The sequence below is a fragment of the Channa argus genome, chromosome 22 (genome assembly GCF_033026475.1).
Source record: "Channa argus isolate prfri chromosome 22, Channa argus male v1.0, whole genome shotgun sequence".
Lineage (NCBI taxonomy): Eukaryota > Metazoa > Chordata > Actinopteri > Anabantiformes > Channidae > Channa > Channa argus.
In genome coordinates this window covers 4,622,763-4,648,981 of record NC_090218.1, presented here as the reverse complement: position 1 = coordinate 4,648,981, position 26,219 = coordinate 4,622,763, and the positions used below count along the sequence as shown (strand labels likewise).

Here is a 26,219-nt window from a genome sequence, read left to right as displayed (position 1 = left end):
AGGTGGGGGTCTAAACCCTTTCATCCTTAACCTGGGTAACTGGTGGCTGGGTTGCAGTCAGACTCTCTATCAGATCCAGCACATTCATGTGTCATTGATACTGTGTGAACTTAAGTACAAACTAACACAGAGACAGAGTCTTTTCATATTTTGAAGTTAATAAATGCTGTGTCTAGGGATTCTATAAATAATAAAGGTAATAGCATTGATTCAGCCAACTTTCATGCACCGCAGGTAAAGGCATCTAGGCATATGCACATATTTCCTCTTATTCCTCCTCTTATTCTGAAAAAAGTAGAGCACATATGTCGATCTTCTCATAAAGTTAGTTTTTGATGGTGGACAAACAATGTAGTAAATGTCAAGTATAATCAGAGAGGGTCACTGCTTTGCTTTCATATATAAATAAATATTAAATATAGTTGTTTTAAACATTCGTTTCATTTAAATCCATCCCAGCCTGTCGGGGGCTCGGATCCAGTGGAGGCCCTGTTTCTTCTTGTAGCCCTCCTGGCTCTGAGTGACACCAGGTTCAGCAGTCTCTCAAGCTCATCCCCAGAACCTGTCAAACTACTGGAGCTGAGCCCCCCCACGATCCTCCTGTGATCCCCTCCACTCCCCTGGCTGTAAGTCCCAAGCCATGAGGAGGTAGCAGTTGAGCAGGGTGCAGGTCAAGGCCTGGGGGGCTCAACGGGTATCCCTCATAGGCTCGTCTGGTTGGGGGTAGCGTGTCATAAAGGCTGCCCGATTCCTCATTTTGCTCCGGGTTATGGCTGCACTCTCGGTACTCCTCATAAACAGGAGAGTTGCTGTCTTCACAGCTGTCTTGACTGTGTAACGGCTGAAGGTCTCCGTGGTCCTTGTGCACCCCTATGTCTCTGCTTCTGTTGCCTGTGTTCTTTCCTTCCCCATCGTGTCTTGTCTTTTCTTTTCTGTCAAGGATCCCTTTTCGTTCCCACTCACCAGACTGATTCCTCTCCCAGTGGAAAGTCCTCCTGCTGCTCTCCCATCCTCGTTCTCGGCCCCTGTCACTGCTGTAACCCAGCACTCTGTAGTCCAGCTGGAGAGAACGTGTGCTGCCTCCTTGCTCGATGTTTGTCTGCGTGTCCCTGAGGTCATAATGGGATCCCAGCTCAGGTGAACGTAAACATGATGGTGACAACCACCTTGAAGTCTGGCTGAAAGACTCCCAGTTGTACTCTAAAAAGAAAGCGACAAAGACAGTCAGAAAGAATAAATTGTTTGAAACAAATTGGAATAGTCTTGATGACAAATAGCTATTTTTAATGGAACAACAAGTAGAAAGATGAGCTACTTAGAAGAGTTAAGATATTGTGTTAGGATACTGATCCTTTATTCCCTGGACAAACTATTGCTACTAAGCTGGAAGTTTGTTGTTCTCACTTGGATGTGTGTGTATGTTATTACCAGCCACTTCTTGCCATTTGAGCAAGAATGAGCAAGATTATGTGACTGAAAGGATCAGCTGGCAAGAGGCGCCACATCAATAGATGGCTCCACTTCTAAAACAACAGTCACTGTGGTCTTTATCCAAAGGCCGTAGGTGAGATGAATGCTGGGAAAAATGCTGCCGTGCATCAGTTACATGAGCGACTCATCTGAAGATCTTCACAACTGCAAAAGTCACTGCAGTTTCTAACTTTGTCCTGCTATAGCCCCAGCTGACTCAGAATGTAAAAAGGATATGGAATTTACTCCCACCTGCAAACTCCTTTAGTTAAAAGGGGGAAAAAAACAATTAATGAACTGCCTGTGTGGACACTCTGGGTTGTTGTGTGTTTTTCTATTTAGTTTTTCCTCTGCTTATTATCTCCTCCCCAGATCTCTTTTCATCTTATTAGAAATGTGTTGTTTGTGATTTGTATGTGTGTTTGTGTCTCTGATGCAGAGACTGGGCCAATGAAATACACTGAGACATACAATAAAGCCAGAGTGAAACTTGTGCTTGACGTGAGGACTCTTACATTAGACTTGTTATTAAATTAAAATGATATTAACAATTTATGTACATTAGGCACTTGTGTATGATTTGTCTGTGATGGAGAACTGTTGTATCTTTATTTTAAACTAATGAATTTCTTGATTTAAAAAATTAAAAAAAACTATAGACTGTTATTCGGTATCCAGTCCACTAATTCAGTCCAAATCCTTTCAGTCATCATTTAAACCCATTTTCCTTTAGCTTTCGACAAGGTTGAAAGGTTCAATTTCAGCCTTTTCAATGCCAAATAAAACTGAAATACAGCTTTTAAGGAAATTTCAATTACAAATTAAAAGTATTTAGTCATAAGCTTGTACAGGGCACATTATCCAAGGGATAGATCAAATCTATTCAAAGAATCATCTGATTTGCAGCTATAGGGTAAAAGAACAAACTCAGTCTTTTTTTTTTCATTTGATGATTCAATATGCCCATTACATTTTTGCTAGATTTCTTGATATAAGTGGGAATTGTATCCTCAACATGGTGCAAAGAATCATATCAATTTCCTGTGCCTCAATCTGTCACATTTAAACAACTCTAACTTGAAACAGCATCTAAACCACCAACGCTGAAATGTGGTCGATTAATTACCCATGCTGGGCAGCTGTTTATGGTATCAGCTAACCGTGTCGTAGATGTAGAATAAAATTAGCACGATGTCTGTAAAATGTTGAATGCCTCTGTTTTTACAGCTTTTTTTTCTGATGGTCTGCTCTCAGTCATCCACATCTCTGATGAAGGTTGTCAAGTCCCCCTCATCTTTCTCCCTTTGGTTCCGTTTGGAATTTTATAAGTAGGTTTGTAAACAACACAAAAGCGTGTTTCTTATGCCAAGGACCGTCCCTCTCGAAGAGGTAAATGTTGGAAAATGTTGTAGCTTCACTTTCAGTCTAATCTTAGCACTGTCTCTCAGATATTGTCACATATCCATATATCATGGACTAGTTGGTCAACTGAGAAAACAAGAGGAAACCCAGGTGATTTAACAAATATAGACAACGAGGGGGTAAATATAGGATACAACTACTGCCAGAAATTCAAAGGTGGAGCATGGTTAGGGATTAATGTACATGTGTTGGTTTGTGGGTGGACGTGGCCTAGGAAAGGACAGTGCTGCTTTAACTGTGTGCATGTATTTTAGTGATGGAGTTTGTCTTTTACCAAAACAAGTAAACAAAAAAAGTAGTCCAGTGAATTGAAGCCCTGTCCCAAACACAAAACTGCTCTTTGTGGGTCTGGGCTAGGAGTGTTGAAGCACCTAGGCATGCAGACTGCTCCTACAAACATTTGTGAAAGAATGGGCCGCTCTCAGGAGCTCAGTGAATTCCAGCGTGGCACTGTGATAGGATGCCACCTGTGCAACAAGTCCAGTCGTGAAATTTCCTCGCTACTAAGTGGGGGTTAATCAATAGGCCACTTCACTCATTTTTCCCATTGCTGTGAGGGAAATTAGAGTTGAGTTTTCTTGCCGACATGAGTTGAGTTTTCTTACAGACATGAGTTGGGTTTTCTTACAGCTCGACTGACAATTTCTGTTCTAAAAAAGAGCCAGAGATGGAGTGAATGTTAGGCCAAATTTAGTAAAAATGTTCACATTACCATCCAGCGTGGGAGTAATAAGGGAGTAATATTAAATTCTACAACATATTCTAACTTCCATGTAGCACAGAGGTTTTATGAGGAGTCCTCCTTCATGAACAGCTTCAATGTGCCCATAATTACATCTGTGACAAACGCATTTAACATTAGTGAGTGAACAGGAATCATTTTCATTGTGACTGTAACTCTACAACGCTGTGGTTGTTGAGAGACTGAGTTCAGAGCTCCGTTAGATCAGACGAGGGCACATCAGCCAGCGTGGCCCCTCATTCCCACTAATATAGAGGCTTCATGGCATAATTCGTACACACCAGTCTTTGTTCCCTTGTTTTCATTTGTCTTTTTTATGTCATATCACAGAGAGCCAAAAGAGACCCGTTAAATGAAACTAAGTTAACCAAAGGTTGAAGAAGGGATTCAGTTGATCACAGAGTTTTATGAATTCACACTGGAGACTGCTGTTTCTTCAAGTTGGATCTGGATCAAAATTGGAACCGGCTGTCAGAACCCATCCCTGTTGAGATCTCTGTCCTTCTCCTGCAGCTCTGCTCTGCTGCTACTACAGCTTTCACCTTGCTTTCACCTAATAACTTTTTATGGAGTTTGATCAGAAGCTGCACAACAAGTGCTGCATTTGATTTATAGCTGTTGTTTCTTAGCTGATCACAACTGAAACTATCTGATCACGTTACTGGTGTTTATACAAACTAGTGAAATAGACAGACTTGTGTTTCTCCCTGCTTCCTGACTCTTAGTGAATTTTTAACATGTTCCAATATTCTACACTAAACTCGTTGGACTCTGCGTGTTAAAAACTGTAAGATGGAGCAGAACGTTTTCTGTGGATTTTCTTTCCATTCTCCATGTTTTTGTAGCATCCTGACTTTCTCTCTTTCTATTCAGCAGTAACTCTAGAAAATATAAAATGTCCTTCAATTTAAAATCACACAGTAACAGAAGTCAAACATGCACAGTGTTAATTAATGTCATTAGAATTGAACTAGTTAATTTAGTAGAGATAACAGAGGTTCACAGCTGGAGTTCCAGACAACGTGATGAACTAAAGGCTGATCAAACACTGATCACTTTAGACTCAGTTAAGGTCTCAGAACTAACTACTTACATTCTCATCTTTCATTTGACAGGTGACTATTTCTGATCCGGCTGTGGTTTCTTTCCAGTTTCCTCTGATTAACTCTGTGCTCCATGACAGTGCCCCCTGCAGTGTTTGCAGCCTGTCAGCCTAATCTCCAAGGGTACGTTTCTTTTCAGTTGCTAGTCTGTATTAACAGAACACCTGGCTCTGAATCAGGGATGAACTGTTAGAAAAACGAGCGCTCATACAATCTGCTGGTGATCTCTGCTTTCATACTTTGTACTTCCTGTTCTGCATGGGTGAGCTTCTTGTGAATTCTTGTGGTGCACAACTCAAATAGACCAATCCAATCTGAATTGAAGACTTTTTAAGAACCTGCAGTCGCCCTGGTAAAGTCATGTTTCTGATTAGCTTTGTGTTACCTCTACCCTGTGGACTGATGGAGTATTGCAGTGGAAGTTGATGCGAACCTCTTCCTCAGATTATAACAGATAAATGATTGTAACAAACAAATGGCTCAGTTCTGTTGAACTAAACCCCATGCAATCAAAAATGTCTTCTTTAGTGGACTTTCTGAGGAGGTATAAAATAATCAGGCTTCTGCTTCTTCATTCCTATTGGTCTCTAAGCAGCTGATGCAGCCTCACACTTCTACTTTTGTTAATGGATGAAAAATGAGTCTAAGAAACCAAAACAATCATATGAAAACTAAACATGCTGGGGTGGTGGGAAGAGAATCAAATGTTCATTGACTGTAATGTTGAGAGATTTAAGAGAGAATAACAAAGGACAAAATCTGAACATCATCATTATGATGGAAAAGCATTTAGACGTATTTCTCAAATTGGGACAACAATTAAATGTTGACAATTAGGTTTTAACAAGGTTTTGACAAAGATTTTTTTATTAAAAACAAAGTCAGGATTTAAATGTCGAAAGTGGTGGAGCTTTGTGAAGGTTTTATTCAAACAGAAAATGTAAAGATTTTTTTTTTTATCTAAATATAAAAAAGCAAGAAAGATTTAAACAGAACCAAACCTGAAAATTCAAAATGTCTCAGCATGTGAAACAATGGAGAGTAAATCAGAGTTGATAAGATTCAGCTGATATTCAACCTTACAAAACTGTACAAAACTAAAACCAATTACTAAATGTATTACCATGTATTATACCATGTGTTATTACATCTGCTGTCAGTACACATCTCTACCAGCTCTACCTTTAGCATTAGTGATTTTTACACATTAATACATCAATATTTATTATCCAATACTACAATACAAACCATTTCTAAAGAAACTATTGATCATTTAAACCCCAACAGTCGCCTGCTGTGTTAACCTGCTGCTTCATTTTATCACATAGTGCTGGGATTGTATTTTCACTGCAGACTTGTTTTCGTGTACCTCAGTGTCAGAGTCAGCATCAAATACAAGTCCCACACTTTCAATATACAGGCGTATGTCCTCGTGAATAAAACAATGTTAGCTTATAGCTTCAGTTATTGTATCTGACTTGGTGGCGTTAGCTAATGTGCTCTGAACATAGCTCCTCATACTAACACAATAGCACAGTTAACATCGTCAGCATCTTTACTTGTATTTCATTTGTACATGAGTAGCGAGGTTCATGGCTATACTTCCAGTATATTGGACACAAGCACTGCATGTTTACAGCAGATTCTGAAATACATTGAAGATAGGGTTCCTAATGCATTTAACACATTGGCATCTGAAATGCTGCTGCCTCGAGGGGGATCACAGGCAATTTTATGCCAGCAGGAAATGATAAGTAAGGCACACAGGCCACAGCACAAGAAAAGAAAAGAAAACTTGCAAAAGATTTGTCTTTGATGTCAAAATTAAAATAATGAATTCATACACAGTTTGGAATAAATCTGTGTTTTAAAAAATGCAGCTTTACACAGTTTTACATTGTTAACACACTGGTCTCTAAAGTGTCAATTGTAGTTTTTCAGGACTGATCACATGATTAGGAATTCTCTCCAGTGTGAACACGCTGGTGCCGTTTTAGATTGCAATTCTGAGAGAAAAATTTTCCACACACACCACATCCATAAGGTTTATCTCCAGTATGAACATGCTGGTGCTGTTGTAGACTGCCTTTTTGACTGAAAGTTTTTCCACACAGACCACAACCATAAGGTTTATTTGCAGTATGAACATGCTGGTGCTGTTGTAGATTGCTTTTCTGACTGAAAGTTTTTCCACACAGACCACAACCATAAGGTTTATCTCCAGTATGAACATGCTGGTGCTGTTGTAGATTGCTTTTCTGACTGAAAGTTTTTCCACACAGACCACAACCATAAGGTTTATCTCCAGTATGAACATGCTGGTGCTGTTGTAGATTGCTTTTCTGACTGAAAGTTTTTCCACACAGACCACAACCATAAGGTTTATCTCCAGTATGAACACGCTGGTGCAGTTTTAGACTGTGTTTCTGAGTAAAGGTTTTTCCACATTCACCACATGAGACTCTATGATGAATCTTCAGTGTTGATAGTGCTGGGGAGACTTGATGAAGTTTATGTGTCTTTGTTTTTCTCCATTTCTAAAGTAACGGAAAGGGAAAAAGAGAATCAGATCTTGTGAGATAGTGGGCTGTATAAAACTAATAAATGTACTAGGGATGTCACAATAATTGAATTTCCAACTTCGATACCATACCTTTAAAACATAGATATTCGATACCACAACAAAGAATTTACAGTATGGGGGGAGTATGGTCCAATTATCTGCCCAAGCGATACAAGGGCCAAAGATTGTCTTTATAAGTTAAGAGGTGTCACTCAACTCTGAACAACCAGTGGACTAAGTGTCTGTGTAGGAGTTGTAGGCCAATGAATCAGGCCAATCTCTGACATTTCTGATGAATCAACATTGGCCATTTAACAAAAATGCCTGCAGACACATCTGCAGCAGACACTGCCAGCATTTCATTTACATATGAGACTGAAAACTAGAGTTTTTGTAAAACAATATTTGGGCACATCAGCGTTAGTAACTTAACCAGATACATTTTATTGGCACTTGAAGAAAGCAATGAGTAAGATCAGCACTTTAACACTGCAACCTCCAAAGTAAATCTGCACATGTCAAACTGTTTTTTATTCATCCCATTTATCAGTTCTTTCTCTGTTCAGATTTTGTATTTGATTACATCCAATTTGAAGTCTTGAAATGCATATTTTTCGGTCATTCTTACTCATTCTGTTGATCCTTCATCCTAAAGATATACTGAATGTTAATAAACAACATTGCTGTGGTTCTGAGTATTTATTTGTCACATTTGTGTCATGATCTACAGTCAAAATCAATGAGCTGTTCAACCTGTTACTCTTTGAAACCCTGTTAAATATCATTTTTTAAAATAATAATCTGAAATTATTTTTTAAGCTCAGGAGGGTTTCATCCATTGTCCTTTTATTAGTTTAAATAATAATATACACGATGAATTTGAGCAAATAAATACGAAATTGGTAAAGAAGTTTGTGACTATCGAAAAACAAGTGGGAGTTGCCTAAATTAATGTGAGTGAAGACTTATTTCAAATTAAATTAGTATTCAATGGGAATGTGACTTTCTTTCTTTAATGCTAAAGCAATTATTAGACAATACATTAAAATATACTTTTTTTAGGTTCCTGAGTATTCGTAACAGGGTTGCACCAACAAGAGTGAATAGAAATAAAAAAACTCAATATAAGTGCAAAATTATCTGAGCTAGACCCAAATTGTTTGATGGTTTAATACCTATTTATTCTTAATTCATAACAGAAAATCAAAAAGCATACATACTTATAAAAATAATTAAGCTACTATTCTAATATTATTTTATCAATGCTGACCTCCTGAGAGTTGGAACCGGAAAAGGAGCCTGCTTTGCTCCTTTTGGTGGCCTTGTTTCTCCAGTGCTCTGTGTCCTGGTTCTTCTTCTCCATCCCGGTTGTGTTGTGGTTCTGCTCTCACCAACAGATGTATTAGAAATATCCGCTGTCTCCAAAGTGGAGTTCGGATAAAGACTAACGTCACTAACGACACTTCCCCTGTCACATGTTGTAAAGATAAGCAGCAAGAGCAGATTTACAGCAACATCAAAAAGTAACAACTGCTCATAATAGTTACATATGAGACGCTGAATGCTTCCAAAACACGTGACTCTGTCCTGTCCTTGAATGTCTCTACAAAGTAGCTAAGGCTAAGGCTTCTTTATCCTGTTGTGTCCACCATTTCTTCTGCTTGTTGACTGGAAAACCTCCAGTATAAAGATAAAAAGTAGAAAGAAGCAAATTAGACTGACTTATACAGCACCATTGTCTCGACAGCAAAATTAACAAAGAACCAACTGTTACTCAGTTATCAGTTATTTCTCACTCTCATTCCAGCTGAACTATGCACCTCTAACCCCGTCTTTGTTGTCTTCATGCTCAACGTCAGAGGCCAATATGTGAAGGATAAATAACTTTAACACAGTAAATAAAATAAACAATTTCTTAAACAATGTTTATTATGTTGTTGATGGTTAGACACATGGTGTTTCAAAGCACAAACCTTGCAATTAACAACATGTAACTCTGTGCTGTTCATTATGACCTGGACGAATGTACTGAGTAAACAGTCCCAGGATTGGATCAGAGCACTGACAGCAAACAAATGGCGAATTTGTCCAAAACAGGGGACAAACAGGATAGGGTGTGATGTGAGGAGAGGACATAAAATATCTGAAATGGGTGATACTGGGACAGAGTCAGAAGACACGCTACTGTCCTCTGGGCATCTTTCAGGCTCAATTGTAAAATGTTTAATTGAACTATATTGAACAATCCCAGTAAGACACAGTAAATAAATTTAAGATTTTAACTTTTATGAAGTGAGGACTTATTACTGGATTATTCTCAAAATTTGTAAAAATACAGTAAAGTAGTTTTATCAGATGTTCTTGTTCCTGTTCCACAAATAATATTTTATAATACAAATTAACTTTAATGTGGTACTTCAGAACCACATTAAAGTCAATTTGTATAAAATTTTAAATTTGTTATAAATTGTATTTTATGTGATGCAAAAAGAGAGAGAGAAAAACATATTGGCGTCCCTGCTCTCTCAACATTTACAAACCTATATCTGTTTGTGGTGGCATAGATAAAATCGCAGATCAATTAAGCCATTATTAGTACAAATGGTATCAGAGAAGCAGGCCTGATTCCTTAAAATTGTGAACTTATCCTCACAGTTTAAATAATAAACAGGTGGTTAATGCTATAGAAAAACTGTATTCTCATCCTGGAAAAGCATGTTTTCTGACCCATTCTTCAAACCAAACTTCCTCCTTTGCTTGTGACGTTATTACTATGACTGCCAGAGGTGGCTAACTGTTAAGAATTATACTTTGTCGTTGATACACATAAACGTCGATATGGACCTACCCAAGGAGGGAATTATGGGTAACCGTAGGTCGCAAAGGCCTGCAGAGGCCCTGACGTGCAAACCTTCCTTACATGTTGTGCGGGGATATGCATTGAACAAGCTGATTGGATAATGTCGGGAGGCATAATGGAAAGAAAACTGAAAAATAGAAGAAGAAACTTAATAGTTCACAGATGTTCACATTGCCTGTCCGGTTTCTATATTATATATAATAATAAAATTGTTTTATATATTTAGTTTTTGTACTGCTGGTTTATTCAGACCTTCTTGTATTATTCTTTTTTCACTGTTTTTTGAGTTGCCAACCAAGTGAATTGTGTCACCCCTGAAAGGCTGCACTTTTATTGGAATGCAACAGGCTCCAACTTGAGTGTTATGAGTTGTGTATTTCCATATACGACTTTTTTTTCTAAAAAGGCAATTAAATAAGAGTTGTTGTCTCTAGATGTCTATCATATACCACCGTCATCTGAGCTATGATTGCAGACAACAAAGTAACTTTCTCTTGATATTGTAATTTCTTTCTCTTTGAAATTCAGTTCGGTAGAATATTGTGTTTTCAGTTAACATGAGGTTTAGTTCTGTGATTTAAATTTCTGCAGACATAGTATTGACCAGGCATATGTAGCACAAATCTGAACTAGACTTGCACCTTGCATCATGAGTCAATAGTGTTCAAAATAGATTTGTTTAGCGACTCTGACTGATTCCCAAAGACATCAGTTTCTTAGCGGGTACCTTGTATTTATTGTAAAATTTGGAGCTGTACTTCGACTTGTATAAATAAGTGGCGCATGCACTTGTAGTGAAATGCTTTTTAAACACAGTACTCGCACTTGTACTTGATTGAGGCAACTTTATAGCGTAATCTCCGGTATATGCTCAATCTGGACCAGAAGGGTGTAGTAATGGTCCTAGAACCCTGGCTGCTGACCGGCTTCTCAAACTAAAGAAGAAGAATGCTTGCTTACGCAGTGCGGCTACGCAGAGGACCTGTCGACTGGGAGGACCTACAAACATTATTGACGTTATCCGAACTGTACACAAGGGACATTTCTCTTCAAACCTGACGTGAATTATAGAACGGAGAATGGGAATAAGTATAAGTGGTGTTCTTGAAAATGAAAGAATAGCAGTTTCCACTGAACACCGACTTTTGCTTTTCAGCGGCGTAATCACGAGGAACTAGCTTCGGGGAAAGTAAGCAGGCTAGCAGTGAAGGCTAGCTTCGCAGCGAGGCTAGCTTGCTAGCAACACTGCTCGTGTTATTGTGGCCCCGCCACAAACCACCCAGCTAGCGTCTGTCGTATGCACAGAAGGAAAAAAATGGTAAAAACTGCTTTTGTCTTGTTTCATCACATTTACTCCGTTGTTCTAGTTTTACAGTTTAATACGCGTTGGGCTAGTTTGCCACGTTGTTGTCATATATATTGGAACTGTCAAAGGGCCAGATAACGTCGAATGTTAGCTAGCTTATCGCGCTACAAGGTTGACTGCTTCTGTCAACTGGCTGGCAGCGTTTATTTTATTATTTATTTTATTAATACCAAATTCCCATTATCTGTAGAACTTGGATTAAATAGCTAATGTTTAAATTAATTGTTGCTTCTCCAATACATTCTAAATTCCTGCTTAACCTCGTTTTGTGGAGAAGGATAAATCCACAAGTAACATTACAACTCAACAACTAGTCTGGCCTGCTGCTATATTTAACGATAAAGTATATGACTTGAAGAAAATAATTGGTTTGAAGAATATGGACATAGTCATGTACCGGCAGGTAGTTATACAGTCCATTAAGCTATTGAATCAATCTCGACGAGGAGAGGACACGTCTGTTCATGTTGTTGAACATTCAGCAATAAGCTATTTGCATACATTGTTCCTACTTCTATGCTGTAGCAAAAACCCTTTAAAACTTTAACCTAACAAAGGGGGTGAACAGATGGTAAAGATTGTTTCAGTTATTATTACAATAATTTTTGTTGGTTAAACAAGTAAAGTACCTGGAACGTTTCAATGCGCACAGTCCTATTTTCTGCCTGTAATGGACCCTTATCCCTTTAACTGTTGTCCGTTCGCATACATTGGATTATATGTGTGTAAAATATTAGTCATAATAAACTCTAATATTGTGACAGTATTAGTGTAAGCAGGCATTCCATCACGTATTGTTTTTAAAAATCAGAAACTAAAATGTAACGGCAAGAATCAGAAGTTCCATTAACATATTAGGCAAATAGCACTGCTAAAGACAAAACCCTAATGTAAACCTGTTATATTCATATTGTTGGGATTAAATTTACCCAGTGACTACACATCACATGCTAAATCATGAGGCACATCTAAACAACCTGAATCAGACAAAATGTAAATCAAAAAGCAACACCCAAGTTTTCTTTGTCAAACTCTGTTGGCGTATAGTCACAACCATTGAAAATCCACAAGCAGTCATCTGATCCTGGCTTGCCTAACCATTAATTTTTGCATAATTTGTTTTAGATTGATCTAAACCACCATTTCCCGAACGTCTGACATTCATGTGTTTCATCCAGAAAGATCTGACTTTAACTAGTTTGAATACACATACACTTTAAATTATTATCTGTATATGTCCTATTATTTACCATTTCTGTTATTATTTTATAAATATTGTGTGTTTGTCCTCATGCAGGTGTACCTCCTAAATCCTATAGAGAATTTGAGAAGCTACATTAACAATCGTCCACCTCTGGTCATTTTTATGATCAGCGTCAGTGCAGTGGCCATTGCCTTCCTGACCATTGGTTATTTCTTCAAGATTAAGGAGATCAAGTCTCCAGAGTTAACAGAGGTGAGGCTCATTTTTGCAGTTTCATAAAGAGGTAAAATTATGTGGTCTGCTGCTTAAGTATCTCTCAAATACCAGCATCGTGGTCACTGCTCATTCTAAATGTCACATCATGACCTTTGTGGTCTGCATTATGCCTCAAGAAGTCATTTGCTCATTATTTTGAGCCATGTTACATTAATGCTCGGACCTGTTCAGTTTAATCTATTCTCACCTAGTTCAGTCTACATTGCTCAAAGAAGCTTGCCTCACATGTGGCCCCCGTTTCCATCTGGCTCTAAAGTACACATGACGGTAAAGACTAAAACTGGAGAAACGAAAGTCAAATTATCGAATCCATGTATATACAAGTGTGAATATAGTGACTGTCCAGTTCACACAAAGAACCATTTCTCATAAATTTGAACAGGAGAGTTTGGGATTTTTCTGAGGGTCCTTTATGATATGCAAGGGGTTGGTCCCATGATCAATAAAGGCAGCCTTAGGTGGAAGTCAGTGGTTGTTTGGTAGCCCGGCTCAACTAATTGCGGTTGTTAAAATATTGAGCCAAACACTTGACTTTAGTGGCAGTGCTTGGCATTAAAAAACCCAAATCTTTCTCGTTCTAAATTTGGTATTGAGGATTTCAAGATTGTCAAGTTCCATTAGTAATTTATCTGTAGGTGCTCACTGTAGCTTCTATCTGCACATAGCTAAAGATTGTTTATGGAGTCGTATACTCCACTGTGTATGGAGTGCTGGTGCTGTGTCAAAGGTGGTTCCATCAGGTGTGTTTCCCCTTGTCCAGCTTAACCTGGACTTAACCATACCCTAGCACGCTTGTAAAGGAGGGAATACACACTTAGACCTAATTTAATCACCATTACTGCAGGTAAATTATAGTAAATACCAGATCAGACTCGGATACCAGATATTCAAGACATGCATACATTTCATCAATAATAATTTTTTAATTACTTCTTCAAAGACTTGATACTGAGTTAACCAGTATATGATTTTTATGTATAATCTTTTTACTGCAATAAACATAAGTGAAAATAGTTTACTAATTTGCATGCTTTAGTGCTATTGCTAGATTGGCTGCCTTTCTCTGGTCATATGACTCAGCCCTCTGCATGTCAAGTAAAAGATATTTGGTTAATCACAACAGATTGTACTGAAATAAAACATCCATACTCTCTTAGGACTGGAACACCTTTCTCCTGCGTTTCAATGAGCTGGACTTTTGTGTATCAGAGAATGAAACAATAAAGCACGGCTTGAACGAGTCAACCACACCCGAGAGCCTGGTGGTGACCAGTGGCCAGGCTCGTTCTAGCACCCAAGCTCCCCTCCTGCTAGAGGAATCGGGTCCAATCAACATCTCAGTCCCCATTACCCTCACACTGGACCCACAGCGGCCTTTTGGAGGGTACTCCCGTAATATCACCCACCTCTATGCCACAGTGTTGGGGCAGCAAGTTGGCCTATCTGGTAGGTTCGCTTTGTCCTCATTGCTAGGGTTAAATGGCTCTATAGTAAAGTGTGTTGGTATTTAAAAGGATGTCAGGCACAATTTACATTTTTGGAGCCTCCAGTGGATAATTATTTAACAATTGTCCAGACAAAATCCAAATTATTAAACACAATAATGCTGCACATTAAATAAAAAATGTGATAGAATAATTGCTCGCCAGCTTGTCCTGAAAATTGACAGCAGAGATTTAGCAGTTGGTCATCTGAAACTGACCTCCTGGCCTGTCTTACCTGTGCATCTAAGTTTTGTTGGCCTTTTGCTCTTACTAAACCGAACAACCACCATAAAACTGTTATGTTGCAGTCCACAGTGAAAACAGGAAGACCCTTATTTTTATCTTTTACATCAGGAAATTAACAGTCATTAACAATAAATTGTTGATAAAAATAGTTTAAAATATTCTCATCCCAAATAATAAGTGAAAAGGTTATATGTAAGGTGAGAAATGCATACAGTATAAAGTGTATATTACTGACTTAGACTGTTGGAGGGCTACTGTAGGTAGGTTATTCTTTTTCAGCGTAGGAGTTTGTCCTTTTGATTGGTTTTAACTTACATCAGCCTCTGATGACCTAAAACAGGTGACTTAAATGTAGTAAGCAAACAGTGGAGGCTTTGTGTAACATTAGGCTGGCTAGTGTTCCTGTAAGTTTCAGACTTTGCGTTTTCATACAGTAAAGTTAAAGTGAAGTGAAAATTATTCCAAGGGATGCCCTGATACAACTTTTTTTTCCCCTATACAGGTACTAAACTGTTGCGTTTCTAGTATAACTCGCTTGACAGTAAATCCATCACTTTACTGCACAGTTAAGCTAATAAGAGACACTGGCAGACACTGTTGGTCCAAATAGCAGTGGGAACACACCTGAAGACTAACTAAGACTCTTAAAAGAATGGACAGATTACACATAAGCATTGTTGCTGCCATCAGACTGTCACATTTCTCATCTCTTACAGTCTGGAAGAGGCACACAGCTGCAGGTGTGTCCTCATGATGACTGGAAGTTCTGAGTTAGACAAACCAAATTCTTTTATAACGGGAATTCTCAGGTGGTTTTCTGCCAAAACAAATGTGGTGGTAGGCAGTGTTTGTATGAACGGAGCAACATTCATTAAAAAGAACTTGACATCCATAGTTATTCTGTTACCTAGTGGCTGAACAAAATCAAAATTTTGCTTCTCTATGTTCAGTTTAGATTATATTCTTCAGGTAAAGTCAGACAGTTTGGCTTTTTAACAGCCCTACACACTATGTGGTTTCAGCCTTCAGCCTTTAAGGATGAAATACCTCCACTGTTTCAGAGAGTACTTTGACTCCTAGTCTGATAGATAACTTGTTGTTTCTGATTGTATCACATTTTATATACCAATCATTGGAAAAACACTTTCCAAAATACATTCTCTGGATTCAAGATCTTTCACTTCAGCTTTTTGTTGACAGCATATACCATTGTCTTTGAAGATGTTAAGGTGGATGAGAAAACTCAGGATGGAGCTATGCAAATTTTGTATTGCGCTGTGCAAATTGTCCTGTCTAAACTGCTCTGAGACAGTGGAGTAGCGTGTTCCTAGGAAGTAACTTTGCTGGTTGGAGACTTGCGAAATTAATTGCTGTTCAGATGTGAGTGGCAGTGGAGCAGGTCCGCCAGCTACGTAGTCTATGGTTCAGTCCACATGTTGAAATGTCCTTGAACAAGAAACTTATCAGCATTGTGTAGTACCCAAGCATAGACTGTACAAAAGGTTATATTTTATCTCCCCTTTGTTTGTGAGAATTGAACTTAATTTAGAAATTATTTTATGTTCAACTTTGCTAATGAGAACTGCAGTTATTGTTGCTCTGAGACTCATTGTTCATGGTTTGCTGGATGTAACCATCTATCCCCAGTCGCACCCAGGAGTCCACTCAGTTTGAATGATAATCTTCTAATCCCCTTTGCAGTTTAATAAATAGTGAATAAGCCTACAAAATCAGTATGTCATTCATGATTAGAGGAGTAGCTTGGTGTGACATAGCTTGCTGTGGCTCTCCCTGGTTTCTTGCCAGTCGGAGTTGTACTCGTGCTGTTTAGACTGTTATGGGCTCTAATAAATTCCTCATATTTTAGGAGGCACCTCTTTCTAGGTCTGTAAGCTAACAAGGAGTTATAACTATGTCAACTTATCAAGTTTGAGAAATATTAATTGTGGTCATTTTGTGTGACTGGAAAATTCGAGAATTTGCAAGTCCATGAGTGAGGTGTTTTTTTTTTTTTTGTTTTTTTTTAAGGATCTGTTTTGCTGTCTTTGTATTTTAACATGTTTTTACGTGTAGGCCGGGAGGCCCATGAAGAAATAAACATCACTTTCACCCTGCCCGTATCCTGGAACTCAGACGACTGTGTGCTGCATGGCCACTGTGAGCAGGTGGTGTTCAGCACTTGCATGACCATCACAGCGGCCAGCAATATCTTCCCAGTCACAGTGTGAGTTGGACTGCCTCCCTGTTTCATGGAAAAGCACTTTATATCTCTCCCTAGAGCTGGGGGAATCTGAAATTAAATGCAATATGCCACTGTTATTATGGTCTTTTTTTGATCTCGTTAGGATATGACTATTAATGCATCCTTATAATTTAAGGAGTTACAATAGTTGGTGTTATGGTCTCTGAGAATGAGTGTGAAAATGCATAAAAAAGCAAAGCATATTTTAAGTATTGCACTAGCAGAATGTAACATTACAGATTGTAAAGCCCTCTTGCTCTGTTGGCAGCCAGCGAAGTATCTTAGTTGGATCATCTCCTATTCTGTATTGAGCTCCAAACAAGGCTATAGTTAAACTGCTAACCAAACAAGGTTAGCAGTCATTGACATTTACCAATTAAACATCAACATTAACTTAAGTCATCTTTGTAGCTGTTGATTCTAAAGTGATTTTGTGAATACTGCAAATCACCAAGACCTCTAACACCCTTCACAGATGAGCAGTAACTTATCTCCTCATTCTGTAAATGTATATTATCACTGCAGCCAAAATGGAAACAGAGATCTGTCAGCAGTGCCATATAGCTTTGTCAGATGTGACTTTGTTATTGGCAGTTTGTCATTGCTTTTAGAGTCAACCACCTCTCAGAATGCCACACAGTCGTTTCCCCGTTTCAGTGTAAAGTACTATAGGGCATTAGCTGTCTTAGACACTGCTTGTGCTCTTTTTAGACATCTGGAGGCCTAAATGTTAACAGCATAATGTGGAAACTAACGTGTATAAACAATTATCTAGAATTATCATCAGTATATAGTTTTTCATTTTATTGTTAAACATAGTCCATTGCAGGTAATTTTTGCATCTATGAAACCTTTAAACACTCCAATAACAACACAAACAATCGCATGAATAAATGAAGAGAATTGCATAAATGAATATAGTTTACTACTAGTACTTTCATTACCAACAGAATGTAAGCACCTCTACAACACCTGCCAATTCCTATCTTTGTTTTTGTTAGCAGGCAGCCACCCCACTGCATGCCAGAGACATACACCAATGCCACATCCTGGTACAAGGTGTTCACCACGGTCCGTGACTCAGACACCAAGTACAGTCAGGACTACAACCCCTTCTGGTGTTACAAAGGAGCAATTGGCAAGGTTTACCACGCACTCAACCCGAAGCTTACGGTCATCGTTCCAGATGTGAGTTACATCTTCCTTTTTTCACACAGTTTTTTTTTTTTTTTTATTTTATTTTTTTGCCTTGAAATTCAAAGTAGGGTATTACTGCAAAATACACAAAAACTGAGAGCTACTTCTTTGGTACCGATTAATGTGAAGGGCTACTAGTTTAATACGCACTTTTGAAATAACAAGTTTGCTCAATTTACTGTTAATTATATGTTAATATTAATAATTATTAAATTAATTATATTCATCTATGTGAAGACACAGATCATGTTAATATCTGTTCATGTTATATCACAGTTACTTAAAGAGAGCCTACCAAAAATGTTTTTTTATAGAAACATATAGAAAAGAAACAAACATAGTAAAGCATTAATTTTTTTTTTGGGCACCTAACATATAAATCAACGTGTAATAGATAAACAATGGAATCCAAACAAAACAAGAGAGTTGGAATAATGTTCATTTAATTTTGACAAGGCTTTTATTTTAACATTTCTCACCAGGATGACCGTTCCCTCATCAACTTGCATCTGATGCACACTAGCTACTTCCTGTTTGTCATGGTCATCACTATGTTCTGCTATGCAGTAATCAAGGGTCGACCTGGCAAAGTACGACAAACCAACCTTGACTTCTGCCCTGAGAAGGTACAACCGACACCAGCAGTGCTATATGACGTGAACAGGTAGTTTAAGCCAAAAATCAACTGACCTTTGATTGGTCAAAGACACAATCTAATCACACATAAAATATATTTGGCATTATATGTGACGTCCTGGGAAGCACAGTGGTGCACTGGGTGGTGCTGCTGCTCACAGCTAGAAGGTCCCTGGTTTATATCTACCTCCTGGCTGTACCCTTTCTATGTAGAGTTTGCATGTTCTCCTCGCGCTTGCGTGAATACATACATGTTAGGTTGATTAGTGACTCTAAATTGCCAATAGGTGTGAAGGTTATCGTAAATTGTATTTGTTGCTGTGACTGTGTTTACATGCACCTAAGTAACCGGAGTACCCAGAAATCAGCTTTCTCTGGTGATTGGGAAATGGTGTTTACATGCATTTAAGAAACCTGGTTACTGGAAATCTCTGCTTGCATGCAGCAGAAAAGTAACCTGATTTCTCCTCCACCTTGGATTTATTTTGGAAGCCAGGTGCACAGATTTGAACTATACAGTGACAGAAAACGCTGCTTTCTGACTTTTCTTTTTTGTGTGTGTGCATGTCACTGCAGTGTGGCAGTGCAGGGGGCAAGAAAGGAAAAAAAAGAGGGGAGAGACAGCTGATCTACAACAGGAACTCTGACTTTAGAAAATCGCTGAGGGAAAGTGCCTTATTTAGACTTCTTCTAGGCACTTTGGGTTAGTTGCATTATATGTCTGACCTTAGTTAGACTTTGTTTTAAAGTGGCTGTCCAGGGTTTACCTCACCTGTTGCCCAATAAAAGCTAGGGTAGGCTCCACCTGCTGTTACCATGATGTACAGGATAGGTGGTTAAAGGCAATGGATTGATTGTGTAGAGATTAGAGACTATATGGAAATGTATTGATGGTTTAAAAAAAAAAAAAGTCTTTGAGGACATTGTTATGTGCTCCTGAAGGTATTGCTTTATGCCTGGTCCCATCTTTTTCCATGGGTAAAGGAGGATTGTGCTCTTTGGTCTTATTGTTCATTGTAGTACAACACTACATGCATCACATTATCACAGCCACTGCAGAAGGAGCCAGCTCAGACTCAGAGGTTAGGGATTAAAAATTTCAGAAAGCTTTTTTCTTTTATTTTATTTTTTAAATCAGCATCCAACTTTTGACCTAATCAGTCCAAACAAATAGTTTTGTAAGCAGCTTTTGTAACCACACAGCAAAGTATACAGTGTTTAGATTAAAGCAGTAGGGGGTGGAGCCAATCTTAAATTCTGTGCAATTTAGCATCATTATTTGACACTTTGGCAAATTGCAATTCTGTACCTCACAGTGGTTATAATAGTCAGAAATCTTATTAAACTTGTTTTTTTTTTTCTTATATCTTGCCTTCATGCCATTGTATTGCTTCTGTCTATGTTAACAGTTTTTGTGGTGATGCACAGTACAAGTGTTTTGTAAGGTGTAGTAATCTGCAGTAATCTGTGTCATGAGGAAGCTGCGCTAAATCACTTTTTTCTGTTGCAGGTGGCATTGTCAGAGGGTTAAAACGGCATCAGAAAGATCTGTCAGAACGTATCTGTAACATGGACAAACTCGAAGGAAGAGAAGAAGTTAAAAAAAAATACAAGTTGCCTAATTAAGAATCTGGAATTACAATAAGGGACACAAAATCTCTCTGAATGCGTTACTCTTGCAATGTTGGGTTTCTCCAACCAAAGATAAACAAGTGCCTGTATCTATGTTGTAAATATTTGTAAGAAGTCGGATATTCTGTGCAAAACCTTTTTTTTTGTTATTTTGCCTGAGCCCCCTTGTGCCATGTCAGAAGATGCAGTACAAAAACAAAGCATAAGACCAGATCAAAGATTGACATAGCTACTGTACTAGTAGTCACTCTCATTTCATTAGGCAAGACAGCAAAAAATAACATATATTTTCAAAAAGCAGAAATGGGTTGACATTTCTAACAGATTACATATGAACTTTTGTTTTTTCACCCATGATGAAAGAGAGCATGTTGTTTAGTCGCTATGAGAGATGTTTAAGTGAACTAAATATGCTCGAATACCGGGCTTAAGATGGGTGGGGTACAGTTATAAGAACATTTACATTATAACAGGGAAGAGAAAGAATGTAGCACTTTTCTGCTCCAAATAATTTAATAGTCGAATCAAAGTTTGGATTTTCCTTAAAGTTCCTTTAACAGTAACCTTTGCACATTTGAAATATGATTGAAAATTGAGTAAAAAAACAAAAACAAACCCAGATTAAATAATGTTCTTTTTCCTTAAGTCTGCAGTGTCAGTAAACCTAGTTAAGTGTTGATTATTGTGCTGTGCACATTAATATCAGGATAGAATCAATATTCCTGTAATTTCGGTTTCTGTTCTTAATACTTTTCATTAAATTCCTTAGCAGTTAAGATGCAGAAATTCCTCTTCCTTGTGTTTAAACTATTTTTTTATTTTTTAGTTTTGTTTGTCCTTTCGGCTTATCCTGTGAGTTTAAACCATTTATCACATTTATAAAAGGGTTTTTTTGCTTTTTTCCCCCTCTCTGCTTCTTTGTCTTTCACCTGCCTCCTCTTTTATGAAGCTAAACATCTTGCCTTACCTACACTATAAAATGACTGACTTGCTTGCTTAGATTAAGCAGGGAGATGATTTTTATCTTTCCAACATTTTGTTGCCTGTTCCCTCTTCCACTGTCATCCTTCTGTGTTGTTGTATTACTTTGAGATGAGCCTGTGGTTTGAAATTAAATGTGTGATCTTTGTCCTGTTAATGTAAATATCAGATTTTACAGTGCTTTGAAATTGCTTGTGCATTTATTTTAAGCAGATCAATGAGTTGCACATATTCAAGTGTTTGCATAGTTGCAGCACCTTTGACTTCTTGCACATTTTGTGTGATTTTTCTTTTACTACCCTTTCGGTCCCATGAAGATATTTGTTTAAGATCACTTTAAATGTTGAAATACATTGTAATGATTAAACAATACAAATTTATTTGTGGTACAACAAAATGTACAGAAATTCACTTGATCTGTGCGTGTGTGATTGAGTTTGAGAAATGTTTAGATAAATGGCGGCTTTAGACTGTCTCTGACTGAAGACTCTGAAATGTTGTGTTAAGAGACCGAACATCTGGATACTTCTATGCATATTGGGACTTTGAAGCCTATATTGACTTGACTAGGCGCAGAAATTAAACAAGCTCACCTTCTTTGACATCCATGTACAAAATGAGACACAATTGGGTTGTGTCTTAACTGTAGCTTTAAGGTTGAAATTTTGGCTCTTACAGTGGTTATCTAATTCATATTTTACAAGCATGGCTGACTTTGACAATCATCAATTTTATGTCTATTGCAGTGCAGATTATATTTTTAAGCTAGGAAAAAAAAAACAGCACTCTAAATAACTTAAGTAAAGTGTCGTAAGCCGTTGTCTTGAAACAAATGTCAGATTTATCACATTTGTCTTAACTTGTGTAAAATCCTTCATTTCCTAAGAAGACTTGCTTAGTTTACCTTTACAGTCTTAAAGGAATATTAGAAAATAATCAAAGTCTGCCTGTAATTTCTTTTGACTTTTTAAAAAGGCAATTATTGATAGATTTTACTTACCTCTGTCATATTTCTGTTCCAATTCTTGATGCACCTGTTGAATGTACTTATTTTTTTAATAAGAAGCATAATCTAATCTGATGCAAGAATTCCAATTGATTTTTGTAGAAAACCCTTTTTGTTTTGTTGTCAGTTTGAAAGGCAATACTTGAATTGTGTTTGAGTGGTATTGATATAAGGTTTTTTTTCTTGTGGCAGACATGAATCTTGTCACATTGTAGTATCACACACACTTTGTACATTTATTGTTAATTTTTTGTGTGTGTGTGTTGACGGGTGAGTGAAAGGTGTTGCGTTTTGGTCCTAATTGTTGTGATATCTTTTTTTTTTTTTTCACCACATTGAGTGATGCTAGGACAAGTCTTCCTAATTCAGGCGTGAATGATAGTAGAGCATGAATCTATTGCTTTTACTATCACCGTCTCTGCTGTGATCGTTGTGGACTGATGCAGTTTTTGGAAGATCTGGCAGCTCTTACTGGACGTTTGGAGATTTTGGGTGGGAAACAGGCATGGTTTGGCGAAATACAAGTTGTGATTGGAGCATGTCATATAATTACCATATTGTCATAATTGATGTTTACTTGTGTCTTATCCCTCATTGTTTAATATACTGTTATCATTTTTGGTTAGAATTGCATCTCTGATTGCAAAATGCCTTAACATTATCTAGATGTTTCACTTATCACATATTGTATTGGCTTTTCAGACTCAAATCCAAACCCAGAACTCGTGTCATCGTTTCCAAACTACAAGAAGCTCAAATGACCATGATTGTAAGGTGAAATGGATCTTTGAGGAGAAGGTGCTTGCTGTCTTAGTATGAATCTACTCCACTGTATTCTTAAGGACTGAAGTAAAAACAGTGGAGCCACATTCTCCTTAGTTGCAACGTCCACCCCTTTGTTTTTGGGTTTACGTCAAGCAAAACACATTCTTCAATATGAGGTTGCCATTTCACCTTGTTATCCTTTATTAGCAGCGCTTACAGGCAAATTAAGCCAACTCTGTGCCTTCTGCACTATCCAGCTGCATCCTCTTCCCTGTACATACAGTAGATAGAACCATAGGTTTAATGTGACTAGGATGTTATTCAAACCCTTTTCCTCTCCCGTGGAACTGCTGTAAATGAATACAAAGTTAAATAAACTGTCTCTAAAGTTCAATCTCAGTTTGTTCCTGACCTTCCTTCTATCCATTGCCATAGTTCTTATCTTTGTTTTTGTGTTTTTCTCTACACAGAGATTTATGCTGTGCCAGTGGAAATAAAGTAATTTGCTGGCACTGGAAGTCAAATACTGTGCAAATATTTTGTACTGAAACTGGGAAGCGATGAGATAAATCACATGTTTTTGCTAATTTTATTCAGACACAAATAAATAGTGATACTGTATCACACACCAACACTGGCTCACCAATGTGTATTTTAGTCTACATGTTTTGGACAACAGGAAGATCAAACTATAGAGGATGCTTGTAATGGATTTATCATTTATGGTTTGATACTATTAAGTTAAAAGCGTTGAAACTCCGGATCTCGAAAGCAATTCTCAAGCCAGTAGTTTTTACATCAGGATTTGAGTTTCAATCACATTGTGTAGTTGGAAGAAATGTTAAATGTTCCTCACACAAACTATCAGTGTGACTCAAAGGGCAAATATGGAAGCAGGGCAAAATTACCAAGCAGGCCTAACCACTGCAGACCTTGATGAAGAAAGGTCAAAACAGACCTGGGGACCCAAAACCCCCACGCGAATCCATCTGCCTCTGTGGCAGGCCCTGAAAGAGTGACTAGGGTGAGGGTCTCTCCCAGAATGTTTCAATCAGAACTGGAGGTGAACTACAGGCAATTATCATCACAGTGGTCATGTAAATGCCATAAAAGAAACTTCAGACACAAGCAAACTAAAAACACCAGAATTATTCTTTAAGAAAGAGCCAAGCAGGCAGAAGATCAAACGCTACACACGCTATTTAGCTTTTATAAAAACCAAGAGAGGAGTCATTTGCAACATCAAGTAGAATCCACTAAAACACCTGTGCAGGCAAGAGTAGCTAAAGATTATCCCATCTGACTGATTTATTCATATGATGGTGTGCAATTGGGTGTAATTTCAGAGCATGATATGTGACAATACAGCTTGTAGCTATGTGGGAGGAGGTAAAGAGGACCTGGAGGCAGCGAGGGAGGACATTAGGACCTTTATGCCAGACCAAGGCTGCTCTGTGAACCATTTTTTGTTACTTTTAAAAATGTATCAAACATCAAGCCAGCAGGCAGTGATTCACATAACTTGCACAAAGATAAGGGGAAAAGCCGTTAAGCCAAAGACTTGTAGGAGCCAAATATGTTATCAGTGTTGCTGTGCTGTCTTTAAACTGCTAATAATTTGAGCTGGTACAGTTTCAAAGATGGTACAGGCCACAACAGGCTAGTACAGGCCTGTAAGTAAAGGCAAATTGGCGTGTGTTGAATGTGCACAAACACAATAGCAAATAATTTAATAAGCCCTCTTTTTGGTTTGTAGAATAATCACATTAAATCTGCACTAATTATGTTCTTAAATTAGAAATGGATGTAGAAAAGAATATATAATATAAATGGTCCATTCGCAGCTGTAGACCTACAGAAACTTAATACCCTCAGCTCCATGCAGCCTTTGAGACTCTTTCAGCTCATTGCTTTGGTTTCCAAGTCCACACTTTGGTTCTTATCAGCAGCTAAACAGCTAGTATTAATAAATTGCAAATTCCAAAAATGAAAGGTAATGCTGCTTTGTCTCTGCTAGATGTGAAAATATGCAATTTTTGCAAATGTTAGCCCTAACACTTTTAAGAGGTGATACAATGTCGTTTTTTTTTTTTGTTTTCAGCTTATTACAAATAAAATCTTCCAACAGAGCCTTAACTACTTTAGGTAATATCGTTAATGTCTTCCCTGTGCCCCGTGGCTGAGATAATAGTGAGGAAGGTGATGAAGTGCAGCTAATCCGCATTCATGACCCGCATTAATTCTATGACATTGAAATATTCAAAATCTTAGTCTGATGAAATTTGATATAAACAGAGCGGGTAGATGGAAGAGAGGGAGCACTGCTTATACTAACCTGTGAAGCTCCAGTCTCCACCTGTGAAAGCTTTGGACAGGCAACCTGTTACTCTCAGTGAACAGGTCAGCAGTAATTCATCACTTTTGCACACACGCACACACACACACACACACACACACTGATTAGGATAATCAGTCTTCCAAGTGCTTATTGGAGGAAACACACTAGTCAGCCACAACTTTAATACCACCATGTGATTTTCCACTGCCGGCTCACTCATACTGCTGACTGAAACCTAAATTGAACTCAGTGTTGCTAATAACACCTGTGTTTACTCAGTAGGCACAGAACTCTACTAGGACAATATTTTCCTAAAGACATGATAGCACATTACACTATTCAATACATCACAATATACAAATACATTTGATATACTTACAGAGATGAATATTTGTTGTTTTAAGCTTTTGGTTACTTTTTAAAACCCACCTCACCAGGAACAACATCTGCCTAAATTGATGGAACAAAGATGATGTCAGATGTTTCAATCGTCATTTAATTTTTACTGGAATTACGGGTACATTTAGAATTGTGTGGAGGGAAAACTTCACCGTGTGAATACTAAAATTTCATCTGCTCGTTGAAGCGAAGTCTTTCAGTTTCACCACCAGAGGGCAGGGCTGACAGTCGTATAGATCAGGCAGAAGCCAACTGTTGCGAAGGGCTTCTGTACCTGTCTCTTAAAT

The 26,219-nt window shown here is 37.9% G+C and overlaps 2 protein-coding genes across 4 annotated transcripts; one reads left to right on the top strand and one right to left on the bottom strand.

The window, feature by feature from the left end:
• Nucleotides 1-6,692: 6,692 nt before the first annotated feature.
• On the bottom strand, nucleotides 6,693-8,663 carry LOC137108185 (zinc finger protein 239-like). Its single transcript, XM_067492545.1, has 2 exons — nucleotides 8,571-8,663; nucleotides 6,693-7,274 (listed from the first exon to the last, which is right to left on the bottom strand). Exons 1-2 carry the CDS (start codon nucleotides 8,661-8,663, stop codon nucleotides 6,693-6,695), a joined length of 675 nt encoding a protein of 224 aa, XP_067348646.1.
• Nucleotides 8,664-11,121: 2,458 nt separating this feature from the next.
• tmem248 (transmembrane protein 248) lies at nucleotides 11,122-23,589 on the top strand. 3 transcript variants are annotated; one of them, XM_067491836.1, is made up of 7 exons: nucleotides 11,122-11,478; nucleotides 12,824-12,982; nucleotides 14,164-14,452; nucleotides 16,810-16,960; nucleotides 17,980-18,166; nucleotides 18,658-18,839; nucleotides 20,322-23,589. In XM_067491836.1, exons 1-7 carry the CDS (start codon nucleotides 11,458-11,460, stop codon nucleotides 20,377-20,379), a joined length of 1,047 nt encoding a protein of 348 aa, XP_067347937.1. In that variant the 5' UTR covers nucleotides 11,122-11,457; the 3' UTR covers nucleotides 20,380-23,589. The 3 variants fall into 3 exon arrangements, with proteins under 3 accessions (XP_067347937.1, XP_067347939.1, XP_067347938.1); XM_067491838.1 differs by having other exon boundaries at nucleotides 11,123-11,478; nucleotides 18,658-18,801; XM_067491837.1 differs by having other exon boundaries at nucleotides 11,124-11,478; nucleotides 17,983-18,166.
• Nucleotides 23,590-26,219: the final 2,630 nt, after the last annotated feature.